The sequence below is a fragment of the Schistocerca cancellata genome, chromosome 5 (assembly GCF_023864275.1).
Source record: "Schistocerca cancellata isolate TAMUIC-IGC-003103 chromosome 5, iqSchCanc2.1, whole genome shotgun sequence".
Taxonomy (NCBI): Eukaryota; Metazoa; Arthropoda; class Insecta; order Orthoptera; family Acrididae; genus Schistocerca; species Schistocerca cancellata.
The window spans coordinates 434,245,727-434,268,060 of NC_064630.1; the positions used below are offsets into that span (position 1 = coordinate 434,245,727).

Consider the following 22,334-nt stretch of genomic DNA (forward strand, 5'->3'; position numbering starts at 1 on the left):
CAGTTGCATCAACACCTTTCTGAATAATAAAGGAATCAACTGTAGCAAAGGACTGAGCTTCTCCAGTACATGATATCATGAGGAACCAAGGTGCAGCTGAGAGAGTCTTTGAATCTTTAGCCTCATTCTGTTTATGTTCAGTAGATTCAGACAGAGATGCTGATTAGCTCATTGAAAAAAAAAAATCCACCATGATTGCCAGCATCTCCGATGGCACACTTGTTCCAACTGGGGGGGGGGGGGGGGGGGGGGGGGCCTCAGAGGGGGCTCACCCGCCTTAGATGATTGTTCACACCTCCCAAACTCCTGACAGAGGGACCAATTGGCAAATGGGAAGGTAACAGCTCAGGCTATCACCTGTCCCTGGGCCTGGCCTTTACCAAGTGGTACGTGCGAACCCTACCTGTCAACCCAGGGCTGGTAATTATGCATCACCCAGGCAGCTGTTACACTTCAAATGTGTAGGCTGGCCTTCAGGAGCACATAGGGAGGAAGAAGAAACAAAGAGAAACCTCAAACATTGAAGCAGAGTTAGGAGAGGCAATGGAGACGTAGGAGAGGCAATGGAGATGAAGAAAGAAAGAAAAACAGATGGGAGACTGTTCCAATGCTGTGCTATTGAAAATGCAACACACATTCTCAAAAATATGTAAGACATGTTCTTCAAGAGAGGGGGAAAAACAGCAGGATAGACATGCTGCGTGGAAAACAGAGAAGTGCTGCAAAGGCTGAAGCCCTGTGGTAACCAAGCACAAACTTACCAAAGAGCAGTGAACCCCCTGAGGGGCCGTTTCATCATGGCTTCTCAGCATTTCCTATTTATTTCATTTCTAATAACTTATACTGCTGTATTCCTGTTTCTTCCTGAACTTTTTTGTACTTACTTCTTTCATAAATCAACTGAATTATTTATTTTGGTACTAAAGATTTCTCTGCAGTAGCCTTCCTTGTATCTCTATTTGTCTGTCCAACATTTGTGATTGCCCTTTTTAGAGATGTCCATTCTCTTCGACTAAACTGCGTACTGTAGCACTCCTTACGGCAGTATCTACAGCCTTAGAGAACTTCAAACACACCTCACCATTCCCCAATGCTTCAGTATCCCACTTCTTTCCACAACGATTCTCCTACTCTTCATCACTACTAAGTTATGGTCTGAATCTATATCTGCTCCTGGGTACCCTTGCAATCCAATACCTAATATCAAGATCTCTGTCTGCCAATAATGTAATCAAAATGGAACCTTCCAGTGTCCCAGGCCTTTTCCAATTTTACCTCCTCCTTTTGTGAGTTCCGAGTAGCGTATTCACTACTGCTAGCTCAAAATTGTTGCAGGACTCAATTAGTCGTCGTCCTTACTCGTTCCTGCAACCTGAATGATATTCTCCCGTAGTGCTACCGTCTATTCCTTCCCTCATTACAGCATTCTGACCACCCAGGACTACTAGATTTTCATCTCCCTTTTAACACTGAATTACCCTTTCAATTGCCCCTCTATCTCTTCATGTTCTGCTTGTAAAATCAGCATGTATATCTAATTCTACTGTTGTTGGCACTAGTTTCAGTTGATTTTGATGGGAAAAACCTATCACTGAAATGTTCACTGTAACTCATGTTCTGCCCCACCTTTCTATTCATAATAATTTCTGCACCCATTAGACAATTTTTTGCAGATGTTGATATTAGTATACATATTCATCTGACCAAAAATCCTGATTTCTTCATTTCGTTTTACTACCCCAACTTTATCTAGACAGAAACTTTCCATTTCTCTCTTCAGATTTTCTAGCTTCCCAACCACATTCAGACTTCTGACATTTCATGCTCCAACTCTTGGTATGTTACCCTTCCATTAGTTATTCCATCTTTTTCTCGTGACACCTCTCCCTTAGCAGTCCCATCTGGAAGATCTTAATGGGGAACTAAACCAGAATTTTTGATAATGGAGATCACGATGACACTTTTTCAATAACAGGCCACATGTTCTGTGGATACACATTATGTGTTGTTAATGAAGTGGTTTCCACTGTCTTCTACATTGTGATCCCATTGAACATTGCTGATTCCTCCACCTTTCACGGGCACCCAAGTACAAGAGGGTGCACCAAAACACTGTCTGTTCTCCTGTCCTCCTCGACAAGACTGTCCACAGAATGGGTGAGACTCCTTAATACCAGAAGTCATTGGTTTCCATTTTTATTGATTTTTATTCCAAATTTAAGCAGTGGCTGCATTCAACCCTGAGATCTAGGATGTTATGGCTCTAGTAAAAGAAATTATACATAGACCACAGCAAATAGTGCTTGTAATGAGTAGTGATAATTAATATGTTCACTTTTATAACATTTTACCCACCATGCTATTTAGTATTTTGTAAATGCCCAGCATGCAGCTACACACACACACACACACACACACACACACACACACACACACTTACTTCATTCATCTTGATATGTGTGACTGAGTAAGGAAAGAGCCTACTTACTTTATTTTTTGTCAATATAGTAGTAATACATGTACATAATACCTAAACAGAGCACCAGTAGCTTATTTTTCATAGAAGTGGTGTTTTTATGCATAATAGAAAAATGTTATCGAACACAGTGTATTAAAGATTGTTACAACAACAACACGGACAGAAAAAATACCATTTTATTATTCACAGAACAAAAATTGTGGCAATGTCTGACTTCTATAAGTTTCATGATGTCATGTCCTCTGCACCTGAATGTGGAATTTGCATGCTGGCATTGACTGGACTTCAGCTGTCACCATACTATTGATACCAAGATTAGACAAAGCACCACGTATCAGTCCACAAGTGAATGCTACATACTGTAAAGAAAACATTCATTTATGAAATAAACCAACATTTTTCCCTAAAAGCATCATACTATAATGGAACAATTTCAATCACAGAAATGAAGTAATTGTGGATTTTTAATCAAAGTGTAAAAAAATGCTAACTACTATTACTTGCAATATCAAAGATTTTCAGATAACAAACAATGACTGTGTAATAGTCCATATGATATTAACTGTAATTATCATTAAGGAAACTATGGGCTTACAAAAGAAAAGGGCATTGGCATACAAAATTTCATTGTTTGCTTAAACTCTATTTAGTGAGATTACATAACAATGTAGATATTTTATAGCTGGACACACTTGTAATTTGTGTACATACCCTAGGAGCTAGTTCAAGATACTGGCGACCTGTTGACAGTCTAGTTAGAAATCGGAATGCATTATCTTGGAGTACATATACACCTTGATGATTGGTCCTTAGATTATCAATCTGTTTCTTATTGATGGATGACCAAAAATCAGTACATATAAATTTCATGGTATCAAGTTCATCTTTGAACCGTGGCCACTCTTTTGTTAACCTGTTTTAAAGTAAACAGGAATATTAGTTTAAAATCAGAAATCACCTTCTCAAAATTATAACTATACAAGGTTAAAAAATAATCCAAATCCAACTACTACAAGTGGAAAATAGAACTTCTCAGTAGCCTGTAGTAAAGTAACTCCCCCCCCCCCCTCCCACACACAGCACAATACAGACTTGGGCAGGGGGTGGACGGTGGGGAGATGAGTGCAGGCAGGAACACTGGAGAATAAAAATTATTGGTACAGCTCCAATATGACACACATATTCCTTTAGATGATACAACCCCATATTTTTATTTGAGAAGTATACCGTAAACCCACTTCTGCACATTGTACTTCTTTGAAGTTCTAGTACTTTTCTCACATACCTCCCTTGAGGCAAAAGTTAGGAGTACAGAGGCTTCTTACTATCTCCTTTGAATGAGATTCAACAACAGTCCCCAATGTTACCTGTAATTTTTTTCTGATTTTCTAAAGGAAGCAGATCGGTTATTAACAAGATATTGTCAAGAAGTGAAACACAAGCTCAGATTGGGAAGGAAATCAGTCATGTCCCCAAAGAAAATGCTCTATATACACCTTAAGCAATTTAGGGAAACCACAAAAAAATCTGAATACAGGTGGCCAGATCTGAATTACTATTCTTGGATTTTTTCAAAGTTTTGTTTGTTGTTAGCATTTTACTGTTAACTTTCATACTGCCTTGAACTCTACACTGCAGAGCAGCCAGTGTGAGGACTGTGAAGTGGCCAACACTTCTTCCACCCTTCACATTCCTTTCTTCTATAACTCATCATGATTAGCTTCTCCCTCAGCCCATGAATATAAGCAGAATTTGTTATCACATCATCACTACTTTGCCTCCAAAACAGTGTCGTATAGAAATAATGCTTACATTTATAGTTAACATGGCATTGTGGGGTTACACCGCAGTTTGTTCACTTGGCACTGCTTTTTTATATCCATCTGTGGAACTACAACTGCTGTTTCTCATAGAGTATTGTTTGTCTGCAATGGGTGTGGACAGACATCAAAGTAAACAGTACTACTTGCTCAAAGAATTGCAATTTCTGCTAACTGACAGCTCAAATGAAAATGCAACAGTGGAGGAAGCATGCAGAATATGTGGAAGGGAATACGCCCTTACTAGCTACCCCAACTGCCAGTTTCAATGATCCCAAATATAGTTGTCCATGCTAACTATTTATTGTAAAGTTCTGTTTACCTTTTCTCTTTTCCTAAAAGATCTTAACTCCAAGTTTCAAAAGCCAAAAGTCTTTAATTTCTGTGTGACAGTCCATCTGCTGCATTTGATTAAGGAGTTAACTATTCTGTGTTTACACTTCATTGTGCACTATCCTTTTCTACAGAAAGAATAATATTGAAAAAGTATTGTGTTTTATATGATCCAGCAATTTGAAAATTTGTCACTTTCAAAATCACAAAGAACCATTTCCAATCAACAAACAGCCACTGAAATAAAAATTAATGATGATCTGACAAAGTTATTCACTGCATTCTGGTGAATTTCTATTAAGCTGCTCAGCACTTCACTGTAAATTTGCACAAGTTTTCTATCAGCGAATACCTATTTCAGAAAACTATTTAAAAACAATAAATACCTGATATAGCCTTAAACTGAATATTTACCATGAGATGCACATTTTTTGATGGGAAGGAAACCAAATAGTCTCTTATGTAAACTGTGGCCTCTCAGGCAAGAAAATACATCCCCAGTGTGCACCAGTTTAGAATACTCAGTCCTTAAGCAATTTAAACAAAGAAATACTCACCCTTCAAACAAAGAATATTTAAAGGCAATCAATGTAAAAGTAATCATCTTGTGGCTTGGTATTTCTTGGCCATTTACAGACCACCTGAAGCTTTTTTTTTAAGCACACAAAAGAATTTCTGTGTCTACTACATCACAAAGCAGACCGTGGGTATGTTAAACTGACTAAAATTGCAGTGTGGCTGCATTGTGGGGTTTTAAGGTACTAAACTACTATGGTCGTTCAATTTTAAAACAGAAAGGAAAGGAGGCACTGGTGAGGGATTGGGGTGGGGGCTAATAAGAAAACTGGCATACGATTGCAATGTAGGGTTTTAAGGGACCAAACTACTATGGGCAGTCAAATTTAAAACAGAAAGAAAAGGAGCGGAGGGTAAATAGAAAATTGGTATAGGACAACCATCAGCCACAAGAAGGGTTAAGAATATATTAATAGTAAGGAGGAGGGGGGGGGGGGAGGGACTGAAAATGAGAGATTACAGGGGTAGCTGTCAGCTGAGAAGAATTTGTAGCCCATCTTGGCTTGTCATGCAGCAGAACGCACACTCCCAACTGACCAGGCTACCGCACATACTTACCAGGTCAACAGAGTCACAAGTCAGGTATCTCATAGTGGTACTAAAACATTTTTTACAAAGAAATTAAGACTCGGAGTAATATTAAAATTGAGTTGGGATGTCAAGAGTCAAACCAGCCATCCAATTGGGGGGAGTGGCAGCCACAAGTCCCCTGGTGCTAAAAATGCAGCAGAAGGTGAACCTTCTCCTTCATTTGACAGCCAGTAAGACAATAATATGAAGGTTTTGAAAAACATATACAGTCTACTCTGACAGATAATATTTAAAATCCGATTTGCTGTCTGGACATTATCAGCCACACTTCAAGAGTGTCTCAGCCACTGCAAAGCTCACCGTGTGATAGCAAAGATGGGGCAATGCCACAAAATATGACAGTCTGTCAGGGGAGCACCACAAATATTACCTAGTGGGGCAGTTTGTCGTATGATATATCCAGAGATCAGATTGGTGTGACCAATATGGAGGCAGCAGAAGATTGTGAATTCATAGTGAGATGGACAAAAGGGAGACTGCAAAGTACTTGTAAATTCTTTTATAGTCCGAACTTAGGTTATGGCAGTGATGCTCCATTCTCTGTTCCACACCGCTATGAGTCTGATGTATGTATGTCAGATCCCAGTACGCTTATTTTCAGAGCATCCTTCCCGATGGCCTCCTTGGTGAGCTGAGCCACGAGTTATTTCCTCGTAATCCTAACAAGACATGGAGAACCAGAAGACTACCACCATCTTCCCATTATTGTGAACGTCTCTGAGGAGACCTTGAATATGCTAGGAACAACAGTGAGTTACAGTCTATAAGCTGCTCTATGGTGTCACTGCAGATTAGGAAAGTCCACATGATTGGATGCAGATGTAGTAAAGGCCACATTTTCCATCAGTTCTAACATCCACTACATAACTGGGGTGTTATACAAATTCCTGACCAAGACCACTTTCCCAAAAGTCTTACTTGTTTTTCATGAAATGGGGCACTGAAATGGAAATTCTGGATGGCTACAAACGTGTGGTCTAGCTAAGGAGTAATTGGTAGTGTCCGATTCATAAAGGGGAGAATCCTTTCCTCTACCAGTGGAGGCTGACTACATAGCTCATCCAGAACATAATTGTCATGAGACCGATATCCCACAATGGTATATCAGGTCTAGGGTCACAATGCTAATGGCACTGTTGATCCATAGGCCAGACTTTCATAATCTGAACATGATAAATAGTCAGCGCCACAGGAGATGTTTCTGAGACAACTTAGGATATTAAGTTTTAACTGTTATGTCCATTTAAGCTGTCATGTATGGGGTAACTCAGTTCAATAGTCATCAAATATGAGTCCTAAGGAATAAAGTGTCTTGACCATACTGAGCAGCTCATTATGTAGGTATGCACTAGTGTGCTCAGCCTACCAAGTTTCCTGCACTCGCTTTTGCCATGCTTCTGATAGGCAGCCCACAGTGTGTTTATATGACTGTCATGTTCCAGGACTAGTCTTTACTGTAATGTAGACTTCTTAAGTCATGCTATTGGCACAACTCTGTGCAGATTTGTTATGAAGATTGTTAGATGTTTAACCTGATGATATTATTTTGAACAAAATCAGTTGTGACACAACAAACACTTACCAATACAGCTGTGGCAGTTTCTCATTAATATTAGCATATTAATCTACACTCTTAATGGCAAACTGTGTGGATACTGCTTTAACACGTTAACTGAAAGAGTTCCCTGCTTTTAAAGGAAATATTTTGATCTGTATTTACCAAGTTATAGTTCCTATCACTGCATGGTTATTGATTGTGTAATTATTTGGCAGCACAGCTGCTATTTTTCCAGAAAAAATAACTCCCACTGTGACTCCATGGCAAAACCAAATAAGACCTTGATTTAATGGTAGTATACAATATTTTGTCACAGAGCAAACTCAGCAGTTCAACAGCCATGACTTTCAAGTCTGCTTCATGATCCAGGTAATTTGGGTTTCTTGTATCATCTGTACAATCATCTCACTACTCAACTCCCTATATCTGTCACCCACCCATTCCCTGACATCCCTTATATTTTTTTCTCTCTCTTTTGTCCTATACCATTAGTCTACTTCCCTACTACTTGCTTCTTTATTCCTTTCCCCTCTAACTGCCTACCTCAGTTACATCATGATTGTAGTTACAGATGCCACTGTTATTAAGCAGCAAGAAGCAAGTTGGTAAGAAATACATAGTTTCCTAGCTTTTCAAAGCTGACATTTCATTTTCTTGTTTCTCTTTGTTTCTTTGTACCCACAACGAATTTTTCTTTGGCATAGCATTATTTTAAAATTAAACGTGAACATTAAAAATGCCTTAATCAATAAGTAGACCCTACATTATACGACCATGAGTATTTTTTCAAATTTGAAGGCATGGTTCTATTTCCAGTGTTTTGATGACATAAGTCAAGAACAACTCAATTGAAAACATAACAGCTAAGATAAAGTAGTGAAAAAATTATTGTTTCACATCACAGAGAGAGTGCTAGTACTGAAGCTAACCCAGCTCTTTGGAGAGGAACTGAAATATATTGAGAGCACAATTTAAAATTTAGCAAATACTGCACAATGTCCCAAGAGAGTGATTTGTTTTACTATAATGACAATCATTACTTAAAAAATCAACAACAGAATAAAAATGGGGCAATGTAAACACTAGAGCTTCACCTGCTCCCAAAATCACACTATGCACAGTACACACAAAGCAACTGATTCTCTAGTGCCAGTTCTCAAATAGCATGGAAGTCCAGAAGGAAAAACAATTTCCCTCTGACTACAGGGTATTCAGGATAGATATTACTGTCATACGATACATTTGTGTAATTAAGTAACTCTCAGTTCTACATTCCACACAACACACCTGCTGCTTGACTTAAAAAGCAGCTGCACACAACAGATTTATCATCATCCCTTTGAAAACAAAGACGGACTAAAATTGTCACATAAACTGCGCAAACAAATACAGTCAGAAAAAATGCCTAAAATTTTCTGGAGAAGTAATAAAATCAAGCCACAAACATTCTGTTTTTATGTGACGTTACTGTGAGGAACATGTCCCTTATACGGTGCCATACATGAAAATCAGAATGTGGCCAGCTATACGAGAAATTTGTGTGTTCCATTTGCAATAATTCAAGGCATGTTGAAGAAGGGGGATTGCATCCAGAAAGAATCACACATTGCGACACGATAAAGATAATCAGTGTTGGCATTTTAATCACAAAAATACTTGCTTGGGTCACACAAATATTATGTTCTGATCAGCTAAGGAGAGAACCATGCTTTTATTGCACATAGAAAGAGGGTAATAGGAAATTATGTAGTATGCCTCCATAAAAAAAACTATGCTATTAAGGAAAGCTAATTACTGACCATGCTAATTAATAAAGAAAGTAATGTAGAGGTTTAATGTGATGTAGACGGTTGAATGATTAAAGACAAAGCACAAGCTAGGATTTGAAAACAAATAGGTCACACCCTTTCATAGTAATCCTCTAAGCATTAGCAAAATCACAGAAAATCAAAATTTGAATGGCCAAACAGGGATTTGAGTTGCTGTAGGCCTAACTCTCAAATATAAGTCCATGCTAATTAACTGTACCGGTAGTGATGGGAGGAGAGAATTCTTCTTGTCAACTGAGTTAATGGCAATATATTGGACTGCTCTGAAACAGACTATACTACAGAAACAGCAACACTGTGGCAATTGCCAACAATAGTAAGAAAAATGAATTTAGACACTATGAGGACTAAAAATTTGTATAATTTCCAGAAAATAAATTTACATTTTCTACAGGCAGTGCTCAGAAAAATTAAGAATAAATTGGATGGGAGGTTAAGTTTAAATGAATGCTGACGAAGGAAAATGTGGGAAGGAATAATGACAATATTATGGACAAGAGAGGTTGCACCTCACCATCCATGTGTGAGAGCATTGCATTTGTGTGAATATATTGATTTATTTTAACAAGAGAGTTAAAACAGCTTAGGTCCAACCCGCCACTGCCCGCATCAAAACTAGGTTTATTCTGCACTATCGCTCCCTGTATATCTAGGAAAGCCAACCAGAGCCCTTAAATAGTGCAAGGAGTCCCTCTACCAGTTTTTTGTTAGACACAATTTCTTCAGGTCTAGTTGTCCCAAAGTTTCTGTATCTTTTACTCTCCAATGCCATGCATTCAAAGATTAGGTGTGATGTAGTTTCTTCACCTTCATCACAGATCCTACATTTAGGGTCCTCTTCCATTATACCCATTCTGTGTAGGTGTTTTTTGAAGTTCCCATGGCTGGTCATCAGTCTAGTCATGAGTTTGATCTCTTTCCTGTTCAATCCCAGGATTACAGAGCTTCTTTTAAAACATGGCTTGGGCATCATTACCTTACCATGTTTTTGTTTATGGACCTTGGTCCAATATCCTACATGCTGTTTCCTAAGCCAGTTCCGTAGTTCTAATTTGTTCATAGCCTTGGTGGTAGTCAAGACAGGTTCTGGTCCAATAAATGGAGTTGTTGGCCCCATCCTAGCCAATCTATCAGCTTGTTCATTGCCACAGATCCCTGAGTGGCCAGGGACCCACACCAGGTACACCCTATTGCTTCCCCCCTAGTTCCACCAGAGCCCTGTGGCAATCTGCAACAATCTTAGATCTTGTTGCAGGAGCTGCCAATGATTTTAGGGCTGCCCGAATAGATGTAGATGCTACGGTCATTGAAGCACCTACTCAATATTCTCCTCCACACATGCCCTGGTGTGAATATATACATGTGTGTGTGTTTTTTTGTCTAATACAGAAGAAGGCTTTTTGTCCAAAAGTTTACTTGTTTGGAATTCTTTTTGTTGTGCCTGTCTGCAACTCAATATTTACATATAGGGTGAATAGCAATCTATCTTTTTCATAATGTTGCCTTGAATGTTGACTAAGTAGCAGTAGACAAGGAATTTAAAGTGATTGTGTGGTCACTAATTCTACAAGTACAATTAGTTGGGATGGACAAACTCAAGATTGAAAAGGAAGGGGAGGGGGAGGGAGAGTGAAAAGAAATTGGAGTGGAGAAGTTGACTGAGAAAATTGAAAAGAATAGATTAAAATGGTTTGGGCATGTGAAGGGGATGGGAGAGGGAAGAATACCAAGAAGACTGGTGGACCGAGAACAAGATGGGCTGATACAATAAAGGTGAGTTTAAGGAGGAGAAATCTGCTATGGAACCAAACAGTGGAAGAAGCATGGTGGAAACACTGAGTAAAGTGGCGAAGTACCATTGATACCCCAACCCGACCAGATGTTGGACTGAGGGGAAACGAAGATGATGGGAAATACGGAAGCGTCCGATCCCGCCCGTCTGCTTTGACCCATGACGTCACAAATATGGCGGAAACAAAAACAAACACACATACTTTCCACAAGAAGCCTAATGACACTAACTGGACAAGCGCGGGAAATGGGTTATTTTGGGTGGGGGGACAAACTAAATATAAACAAATTTAGACGCCTTGCGTAGCTACAACATGTAAGTGAAGACAGCCATGCATGAATACCCACCCACCTCCCCAGGGGTCGTAACCCCTGCAACCCATAGAAGATAAAGATGCTTCAGCATCTGATTAGTGTTTTTTGTCTTTTTTAAAAAAAAATCTCACGGGTTAGAACGAACAGATCAGAAAGATAAATATAATAAACTAAAACAGAAATTGGAGGAAACATAATTAAAATAAGTAATAAGCGTTTTTAAATTTAAAAAATCTCACGAGATAGAACGAACAGATCAGAAAAGTAAACAAAATAAGATAAACAGAACTGGAGACAGCCACACTCAAACAAAACTCCGCGCCATCATGACGTCACACACGACAACACCCTTACGTCAGGGGTCAAAGCCGACGCTTGGGATCGGACGCTTCTGTCGACCCAGATGATGAATGTATTGTGGGACAAATTATGATTCACAGTTACAAAAATTTGGATGAATACATACATAGTTAGAAATGATACATCCCCAGTGTTTACTAGTATTGTCACCAAAAGCCCCTAATAGCAATTGCAAGTGTTGCAAAATATTTTTAAAACAAAGTGTACATTCTACAGATGTCGAATGCAGCACATTTTACTATTACTGAGGTAATTCATGAAGTGTTCAATGTTGTTTTAAGGGTCTCCTATTACAAAGTCTCTCAAGTGTGCAAGGGAAGCAAGATAACCATTAATCATCATATTAATGTAAATTAAAGTATACCTCTTCCTCCATCCTGTATATGTGTAGCACAGTATCAAGGCCATTTTAAGGTTCCAGCAACACATGACACCATTTGGAACAATACAGCTGTAAGGTTTCTATATAGATCTTGTTATTATTGGTAGCAGCTACTTGGAAAGCCAAGCTGAGTATTGCCTCAACAGCATATAAAATGTTCTGAGAATACAAAAATGTCTTCAACTCTACATGATTTACCAAGTTCTAAAAGCTTGCGTGTGATGACGTAAACTTTACATTTGTAATCTTGCCCTTACTTCTGCTCTTCTTCCCCCAAAATATATTTCTGCTGCCTCTAATTATATGATTTGTTACATAACATCAGAAGATCTGCATGTAAAGTCATTATTTTCATTACAGGAATCATGTTGGATCTTATCAGTTTTCAGTTTAATCCAAACACTGCCATCTGACACCACATGACAAAAACATTGAAATGCTATATTGGTCTTAAAAATACCTAAGTTTATGAGTACAGACCTACTGTCAAAGAATCAAAACTGGAAGCATTTAATTCATACAAGTACTGAACTAATGATTTGATCACCTACAGTTCAATTAAAGCCAAAATAACTGGCAGAATTTCGAACAATTTTAGAATATTGTTAACTTGAGTCTGTGCAGAAAAATAACTTGTACAAAGGTATAAAAAGCTACCATTCTACCCTCACTTCGTAGGTACATTTATTAAGAAGGTTCTGTGACATACGGGTCAACGGAAAAAATTAACATCACAATACTTTGGAGAATATATCTAGGCGTGTAGAGAACTTCAAATTTTTGCACAATCTCGAAAATTCATAAAAAAAAGACGACGGGATGCACATCTATTTCATATCGTACATTTTTTACATTACCAAGACCGTCCGAAGTTTACGTGAACTGGAAGAACCAGGGTCATAAAAGCTAGTTGCTGCACTAGCACAAACGCCTAGGCTAGCACATAGTTTACGGATAATATATCTGATTTACACGGGTAATCCATTAGAATTTTACACATTATGCCCAGTGCTTTAAGAACTATATCATAGCATAAACTACAAGGCACTGAATTTTTCGGTAAGCTGTGAAAATCCTGTTGGATAACAGGATTCCCGGCTATCACAAAGATGATTTTTCATGACGCATCATTCGTGTGTGTTTCACATTTTGCACTGAGCTGTTACCCAGCAGTTTTCTCGACAAATGACACTTAACTCTGCGTTCACGCACCTTTCAATAATTCTATATCCTGACGAAAATCCAATGTATTCCAATGTTGACAGGTCCGATGCCTAGAAGAAATTAATTGTTACACTATGCTGTCATCACAACACATTTTGTTATAACCAGAATTATATCACTCTTCTACCTGTTTATCTTTCTCGCAATCTTTGAAAGCATAGGCGACGAGTTCCGAGTGAAGGTATTCAAACAACGCTTCGTCTGCCATACTCTTCTTTAATATAAACAGTTAATACGTATGTAACGATGAACTTAACCAAACATCTCTTCTCTCACTGACATTTTCAAAACAGGCACTTGATCGTCTTTGGTTATAGGTTAGATGAGTAGGAATGTCTATGGAGTGAGGCAGCGAGCATTGGCGCAGAATGAGATTTCTGGTTGGTTGGTTCGGCGGAGGGGACCAGACAGCGCGATCATCGGTCCCAAGGAAGTCGGCCATGCCCGTTCAATGGAACCATCCCGGTGTTTGCGTGAAGCGATTTACTGAAGTCACGGAAAACGTAAATCAGGAAGGCCGGACGCGGTTTTAACCGTCGTCCTCCTGAATTTTTTTCGACACTGGGACAAGAAGTGACAGGAAACATTAATACTTTGTTAGGTTTTCTACTGCACTTATTCAAGTTATCGAATTTCTGTTCTAATTAATTACGTTACAATGACGCTGTAAATGGTGCCAAACTGTCACGATAAAAAACACATTTGGAACTTCTTCCTGTTACAGCAAATACGTTAAGTGATTTGCACTATCTGCTTGTTCATTATTATTTTCAATTTTTCGTCATTCACCCTTCTGGATTTTCTAGACAAGTAAAATATCTATAATATTTTTCGCCATCTCATCAGAAAAGTAAAAAAAATCTATGCTTGAATTTTGGAGTAACTGAAGAAGTGACACCCACAATTTTTTTAGGCTTTCTAATTACTTACATTACAATTACACTGTATAGAAATCTGTCTTACGCAGAAATACTTAGATACACACAAGTTTACGAGAACCTGTGTAAACTGGAGGAAATTAATCAAACTGTCATGTATAAATATTATATCCATATGAACAGAGCACCAATATGTATACACTGACTGGCAGTTTACTCAAACACACTTGCAAATTTATCGAGCAGTCGTCTTGAAAAACAATGGCCATAAAATTATATCTACAATACAAGACTTTATGATATTGTGTCTCACAAAAAGTGTGGTAATGCGACGCCACTTTTATCCGTGCCACAAAAGTTAAAGTTGCTACAATTTGCTTTTGACCCTCATCTTGTGTCTCAATCTCAAAGCACTGTCACAATATTTTGTTTTTATGTCAACAATTTTTCCATGTGTGTATCAACAACTGTACAGTTTACTGAACTGTAAATGAAGTGAACTTGTTCATGGAAAAACAAAAAAAGAGCGCTACAAATGCAGTAGTTTGAGCATTGCTTGAAATTGTGGAGCATATGTAGGAACATGTCCCCATATGTGATTTATTTTTTGCAAAATCTAAAATAAGCATTTACAATGCCTACATCAGTGAATGTAACAAAGAGTTAAAATCCTGTAACAGTCAATTTACACTGGCTATCATGTCACCATGTCATCACATTGGATGTACTTACACTGTATGTCACACCACATCAAGTCAGTTCGTGTCATGTGATCTCAACTTGCTTGGTTGTCCTCAACTGTTTGCAGTCTAAAACAAAAAAAGAAGGAAGTAATAAAACAGATGTAGTTTAATAACTGATTTCAACCATGGAAACTAATATTAGAACAATTAAATGCACTATGGAGGATGAGTTAATGGCTGTGTATTGGGAGGAAATGAACTTTTGTGTGTGTGTGTAGGGGGGGGGGGGGGGGGATGGCAGGAGGACATGTGCTCAACAACGTACAATGACAGCTCTTATTAAAACTTCACTCCCAAGAAACCTTGATGGTGCCTTGATATTACACATCTGGAAGAAATTGTATTTAAATTAAAGAACATTGTCCAGTAGTGACCAATCAGACAGCACACTGCAGCTGTTAAGACACTGGCTTCACATTCAGGAGGATACAGTTTGCTCTGTCTGGCCGTCCTGATTTAGGATTTCTGTGGTTTTCCGAAAACAGCTTAGACAAATGGAAGATTTTTTCGCCTAAACCATGTCTGACATTTGTCTCATCTTCATAGATCCATATTTATATGATTCCTGGGTGAAAATAAAGAAGTACATGGAGTTGTGATGGATGTGATGCTTCATTAAACTTAATGAATGGTGCACTTTATGTAGCAACATGGATATGCAACAACAACAACAAAAAACACTCGGTCATAAAGAAAGAAAAAGAACATACAGTTTTAGAGCAGAGCGGTTTTCATAGTGATCCCCAGAACACAAAACTGGGTTCTCCAGTTGGAGGGAGAAAAAACATATCATGGTTCGATCTTTTGGTTCAATGGTTCCCCTAATCGATCTGTGGTGCTCAAAATACTTTTCAATAACCAGACCAAAATAAGGGAACAAAACAAGACAGTTAACAATTTTTAATTCACTACTCAAAACCTATTTGAGTTTAAAGGCTTTGTAAACATGTCCCCAAGCTAATTTTCAGAAGTCACTTATGCCACATTGATAATCCTTTTTTCGTAAAGACAGACACAATATAATAACACACTTTGATTTGCTAACAACTTTGCGAAATTTTGGATTTTTCACCAATATAATGTTCCTCACATTATCAATGAATAATACACTATGTCCCTTTTTCCATTAATCTGAAGCAACAGTCAGTTAAGCCACACCAATTCCTCAGCTCCTTCGCTGATTACAAAAAACTCAGCTGTAGTGGTGGATGGTACAACATACTTCTGCAGCTGAGACAACCACGATATGGTTGTCTCATTGATCTTTGAGACAAAACTATTACTTGATCATCTTGGTTTAATGTTGCCTGAAAAGTCAGTATCAGCGTAGGTACAAATCTTACTGGCAGATGAAATGTACACTATGTGATCAAAAATATCCAGACACCCCTAAAATCATTCGTTTTTCATATTAGGTGCATTGTGCTGCCACTTACTGCCGTGTACTCCATATCAGCGACCTCAGTAGTCACTAGACATCGTGAGAGAGCAGAATGGGGCTCTCCGCAGAACTCACGGACTTCAAACGTGGACAGGTGATCGGGTGTCACTTGTGTCATAAGTCTGTATGCAAGATTTCCATACTCCTAAACATCCCTAAGCCCACTGTTTCCGATGTGATACTGAAGTGGAAACTTGGAGGGACACGTACAGCACAAAAGCGTACAGGGCGACCTCATCTGTTGACTGACAGAGACTTCCGACAGTTGAAGAGGACCGTAACGTGTAATAGGCAGACATCTATCCAGACCTTCATACAGGAATTCCGAACTGCATCAGGATCCACTGCAAGTATTATGATAAAAGGCAGGAGGTGAGAAAACATGGATTTTGTTGTCGAGCGGCTGCTCGTAAGCCACACATCACGCCTGTAAATGCCAAACGACACCTCGCTTGGTGTAAGGAGTGTAAACATTGGACGACTGAACAGTGGAAAAACGTTGTGTGGAATGACGAATCACGGTACACAATGTGGCTATCCAATGACAGGGTGTGGGTATGGCGAATGCCCAGTGAACGTCATCTGCCAGCATGTGTAGGCTTTTCAACAGAAAATGCTATATATGCTTTCACTGATCAAATATTAAATGCTCTGAATAACCGGACATCACCCATTGGTATTTTTTGTGATCTCTCAAAGGCCTTTGATTGTGTAAATCATGGAATTCTTTTAGATAAGCTAAATCATTATGGTTTGAGTGGGGCAGTGCACAAATGGTTTAATTCATACTTAACTGGAAGAATGCAGAAAGTTGAAATAAGTGGTTCATGTAATGTTAAAACAACAGCTGATTCCTCAAACTTGGGGGCTATCAAGTATGGGGTCCCACAGGGTTCGGTCTTAGGTCCATTACTGTTCTTGATATACATTAATGACTTACCATTCCACATTGATGAAGATGCAAAGTTAGTTCTTTTTGCTGATGATACAAGTATAGTAATAACATCCAAAAACCAAGAACTAAGTGATGTAATTGTAAATGATGTTTTTCACAAAATTATTAAGTGGTTCTCAGCAAACGAACTCTCTTTAAATTTTGATATAACACAGTATACACAGTTCCATACAGTAAATGGCACAACTCCAGTAATAAATATAGACTTTGAACAGAAGTCTGTAGCTAAGATAGAATTTTCAAAATTTTTAGGTGTGTCCATTGATGAGAGGTTAAACTGGAAGCAACACATTGATGGTCTACTGAAACGTCTGAGTTCAGCTACGTATGCTATTAGGTTATTGCAAATTTTGGTGATAAGAATCTCAGTAAATTAGCTTACTATGCCTACTTTCATTCACTGCTTTCGTATGGCATTATATTCTGGGGTAATTCATCGTTGAGTAGAAAAGTATTCATTGCTCAAAAACGTGTAATCAGAATAATTGCTGGAGCCCACCCACGGTCATCCTGCAGATGTCTATTTAAGGATCTAGGGATCGTCACAGTAACCTCACAGTATATATATTCACTTATGAAATCTGTTTTTAATAATCCAACCCAGTTCAAAAGTAATAGCAGTGTGCATAGCTATAACACCAGGAGAAAGTATGATCTTCACTATGCAGGGTTAAATCTGACTTTGGCACAGAAAGGGGTAAATTATGCTGCCACAAAAGTCTTTGGTCACCTACCAAACAGCATTAAAAGCCTGCAGATAGCCAACTAAGATTTAAAAATAAATTAAAAGAATTTCTAGATGACAACTCCTACTCATTGGCTGAATTTCTAGATATAAATTAAGGGAAACAACAACAACAACAACTTAAACATTAGTGTCATGCAATATTTTGTGTAACGTAATATCATGTACAGACATCTTTAATTAACCTGACAAGTTCCACATCATTACGAAGTGTTGTATTCATGATCTATGGAACAAGTATTAATCTAATCTAATCTAATCTGTAGTGCCAACAGTAAAATTCGGAGGCGGTGGTGTTACGGTGTGGTCATGTTTTTCATGGCAGAGACTTGCACCCTTTGTTGTTTTGCATGGCACTATCACATCGCAGGCCTACATTGATGTTGAAGCACCTTCTGTCTTCCCACAGTTGAAGAGCGATTCAGGGATGGCGATTGCATCTTTTAACACGATCTAGCACCTGTTCATATTGCACGGGCTGTGGCGGAGCGGTTACAGGACAACAACATCCCTATAATGGACTGGCTTGCACAGAATCCTGACCGAAATCCTATGGAACACCTTTGGGGTGTTTTGGAATGCAGGCTTCTTGCCAGGCTTCACTGACAGACATCGATACCTCTTCTCAGTGCAGCACTCTGTGGAGAATGGGCTGCCATTCCAGCACCTGACTGAATGTATGCCTGTGAGAGTGTAAGCTGTCATTAAGGCTAAGGATGGGCCAACACCATATTGAATTCCAGCGTTACCAATGGAGGGAGCTACGAACTTGTAAGTCATTTTTGGCCATGTGTCTGAATACTTGTGATCACCTAGTGTATGAGAGGCCCAAATCTGAGGTGCTAGGAAAAAATCTGAAAACGTATTTTATGCCACTGCAATCAAAAGAAGTGGCTTTAGCCACTGAGGGATTAAGAGCATAAGAAATATCTGAATGTTAGCAAGTCAAAGATATTAATCACCCAAAGCTGAACGATTAAGGAATGGAGCTGTCGAGAGTGTTGCTAGATTCATTGTTTTATTGTTCATTACCACATGGAGAATTTAATGGTTTCGAATCAGCCATGTTAAAACGGTGTAGAATCTTCTCTGTGAATGCTCACTCGCAAATAAACAGCCCGCACTCTCGCTCTTGCACGACTAAAAATGAATATAAACAACTCAATCTTATTTAAAATTCTGATTTTACCAAATCTAGAAATGAATTCACTGCCCTTTGAGTTGATCTTCCAATGAGACCACCACGAGTGTAAAGAGCAGTCATTATTTTTTCTGTTTTTGTCTGTTGACTACAAATACAAGGATATTCTATTGCATGAATACATCTAGATTCTTTCATGAATGAATGAAACTTATTATGACATGATTGCTTGAGTCTACATAATGATTTCTTGAGATGATAAACATGACCTGACTAATCATCAAAACCTTTTGGTTGAGTGATCTATATTTCAGCATCAGAGTCACCATACGAAAATACAGGTACATATCACATTGATCAAGCTTCAAGTTTTCTTCGATTGAAATATGTATTAAGGTAAAAATAGCATCATAATAAGTAACTGGACTGAGTTCCCTGATAATCAAGTCCTGCACATTGAAATTTCTGCAAACAACCAAGTAAGTATGACACCACTCATTTCACCCACCAGGTTTATATTTTACATGAAGTACCCCTTGATTATCGATAACATATTTACCCTTAGGCACTTCTAGTAACTCCCAAGTAACATTTTCTTTAAAGGCCTTTATTTCTTCTTTCATTGCATCAAACCATTTTTTGGAATTGTCGCCAGTGAATCGTACGCCACATTTTATGTGTGCAGTGTAAACTTTCTGATTCTCTGTGCTGCCATTGAGCTAGAGACAGATGCTTTTGGCAGCCTCATGATTTGCACTATAGTTTATTACTTGTATTGAACAAATAGATTGCATTTAATCACAACATTTTCTGATTCCAAATTTCTAAATCATGGACTGGAATGATTTTGTCACACACTAAAAAAATTAAATTGTGCATGGAACGATAAGTGCATGTGACATAACTTTTTGCATCAATCACATCATGTGGAAACACACAGACCAACTGCCTTGCATAATCAATGCCTACCATTACTAACAAACAGAATTCTGCAAGCACTGACTTAACAGTTGCAAACTTGATCTTTTACTTGATTCCAGTGAAACCTCTGCCATTGTGGTAAGATAATCCAGTATTGTGGTTCACCCAATTTGAGAACCAGTTTGTTTTGGCCCATATTACCTCAGACAAAACTAAATATAGTTATGTGCTGGCTGCACTTATCGAGCAAGAAGTTCAAGGCGTTGCAGCATCGCCCCCCAAGTACGGAAAAATACATCTCTATCAATCGTGCACTTGTAATGCACTCGTCACAGTTATAAGCTAAGCGACTTAAGAGATCTCTCTGCTCAGCAAACGTACATTGTCTCAGCTACTCCAATGTCTTTGACAGGGAACACAATTAACGACTACATTCGGCCGAAGTGTGGCTGCTGCACTTGCCAGCAGATTCACTGAAAACATTTATAGTCTGTACTGGTGACCCCAGATGCTCTCACTCATTTGCTGACAAAAAAGTCAAGCTATTTCCACAGTGCAGAGGTATGTGCTGAGAGGTCAGACAAACATGTTGTTCCTGAAGAGGAGCAGCAGCCTTTCCAATAGTTGTTGGGTTGACTGATCTGGCCTTGTAACATCAACCAACATGATTTTGCCGGGCTGTTACTGGGAATGGCTGAAATTAAGGAGAAACTACAGCCGTTAGTTTTCCTGATGGCGTGCAGCTATACTATATGGTTAAATGATGATGGTATCCTCTTGGGCGAAATATTCTTGAGGCAAAATAGTCACCAATTCAGGTCTTTGAGTGGGAACTACTCAGCAGGATGTTGTTATCAAGAAAAACAAAATTGGCAATATATGTGTCAGAGGATGGAATGTCAGATCCCTTAATTTCACAGGTGGGTCAGAAAACTTTAAAAGGGAATTGGATCAATTGAAGGTATATATAATGGGTACTAGTGGAGTGGTAGATTGAAAGGTCTTCTGTTCACGTGAGTATAGGGTTATAAATATAACATCAAAAGGCGGTCATTCAACAGTAGTTCTAATAATGATTAAGAGCACAGGAATGTCGGTAACCTACTATGAATAGCATAGTGAAAGCATTATCATAGAGATGATACATATGAAGTCAACATGACCCACAATAGTAAATGTTTATTTGATGACTATCTCTGCAGATGGGGGACTGGAATTCTATAGTAGGATAATGAAGAGAAGGAAGCATATTAGATGAATGTGGACTGGGGGAAAAAAGAAACCAGATGCCATCTGGTAGAATGTTGCACAGAGTATAATTTAATCATTGCAAACACTTGGTTTAATATCATGAAAGGAAGTTGTACACGTGAAAGAGACCTGAAGACACTGGCAGGCTTCAGATTGATTATATAATGGCAAGATAGAGATTTTGGAACAGATTTTAAACTGTAAGACTTTTTTAGGAGCAGATGTTGACTCTGACCACAATTTATTGGTTATGAACTATAGATTAAAAACTTAAGATACTCCAAAAAGGAAGGAATTTAAGGAGATGACACCTGGATAAGTTGAAAGAATCAGAGGTTATTGGGAATTTCAGAGGGAGCATTAGGCAAATACTGACTGAAATAGGGGAAATGAATACAATTGAAGACGAGCTGGTAGCTTTGAGAGATGAAATAGTGAAGGCAGCAGTGGACCAAACAGGTGAAAAGATGAGACTCAGCAGAAATCCTTGGATATCACAGAAGATATTAAATTCCATGGATGAAAGGAGAAAATGTAAAAATGCAGCATATGAAACAGGCAAAATGTAATACAAATGTCAAAAAATGAGATTGAGAGGAATTGCAAAATGGCTAATCAGCAACAGCTAGGTAAAAAACTGTACTGACACAGAAGCATATACAAGCAATAGTAAGATAGATACTGCCTATAGGAAAATTAAAGAGACATTTGGAGAAAGGGAAAGCTGCTTTATGAATATCAAGAAAACAGATGGAAAACCAGTACTTAGCAAAGAAGGGAAAGGTGAAAGGAGTATATAAAAGGACTATGCAAGGGAAATCTACTTCAAGACAATATTACAGGAAGAGAAGATGACATAGATGGAGAGATGTGATTGTTTGAGAATAATTTGACGAGGCCCTGGAAAACCTAAGTCGAAACAAGGCCATCAGAGTAGACAATATTTCCTCAGAATTATAGACATCCCTGGGAGAACCATCCATAACAAAACGATTCCACCT

The 22,334-nt window shown here is 38.5% G+C and overlaps 1 protein-coding gene across 1 annotated transcript; it reads right to left on the reverse strand.

Annotated features, from left to right (window-relative positions):
- Positions 1-2,637: 2,637 nt before the first annotated feature.
- LOC126188275 (trafficking protein particle complex subunit 6b) lies at positions 2,638-13,575 on the reverse strand. The gene is made up of 4 exons (XM_049929856.1): positions 13,386-13,575; positions 13,247-13,308; positions 3,191-3,392; positions 2,638-2,838 (listed from the first exon to the last, which is right to left on the reverse strand). The coding sequence occupies exons 1-4, from the start codon at positions 13,464-13,466 to the stop codon at positions 2,713-2,715; spliced, it is 471 nt and encodes a 156-aa protein (XP_049785813.1). The 5' UTR covers positions 13,467-13,575; the 3' UTR covers positions 2,638-2,712.
- Positions 13,576-22,334: the final 8,759 nt, after the last annotated feature.

Coding starts and splice junctions, on each gene's coding strand:
- LOC126188275 (XM_049929856.1), bottom strand. CDS start 13,466: ATGGCAGACGAAGCGTTGTTTGAATACCTTCACTCGGAACTCGTCGCC. Junction 3,393..13,246: donor GGATATAGAATTATTGAAAG/GTGCGTGAACGC, acceptor ACTTTAAAACAG/GTTAACAAAAGAGTGGCCAC. Junction 2,839..3,190: donor ATCTTGAACTAGCTCCTAGG/GTATGTACACAA, acceptor TTTTCTTTACAG/TATGTAGCATTCACTTGTGG.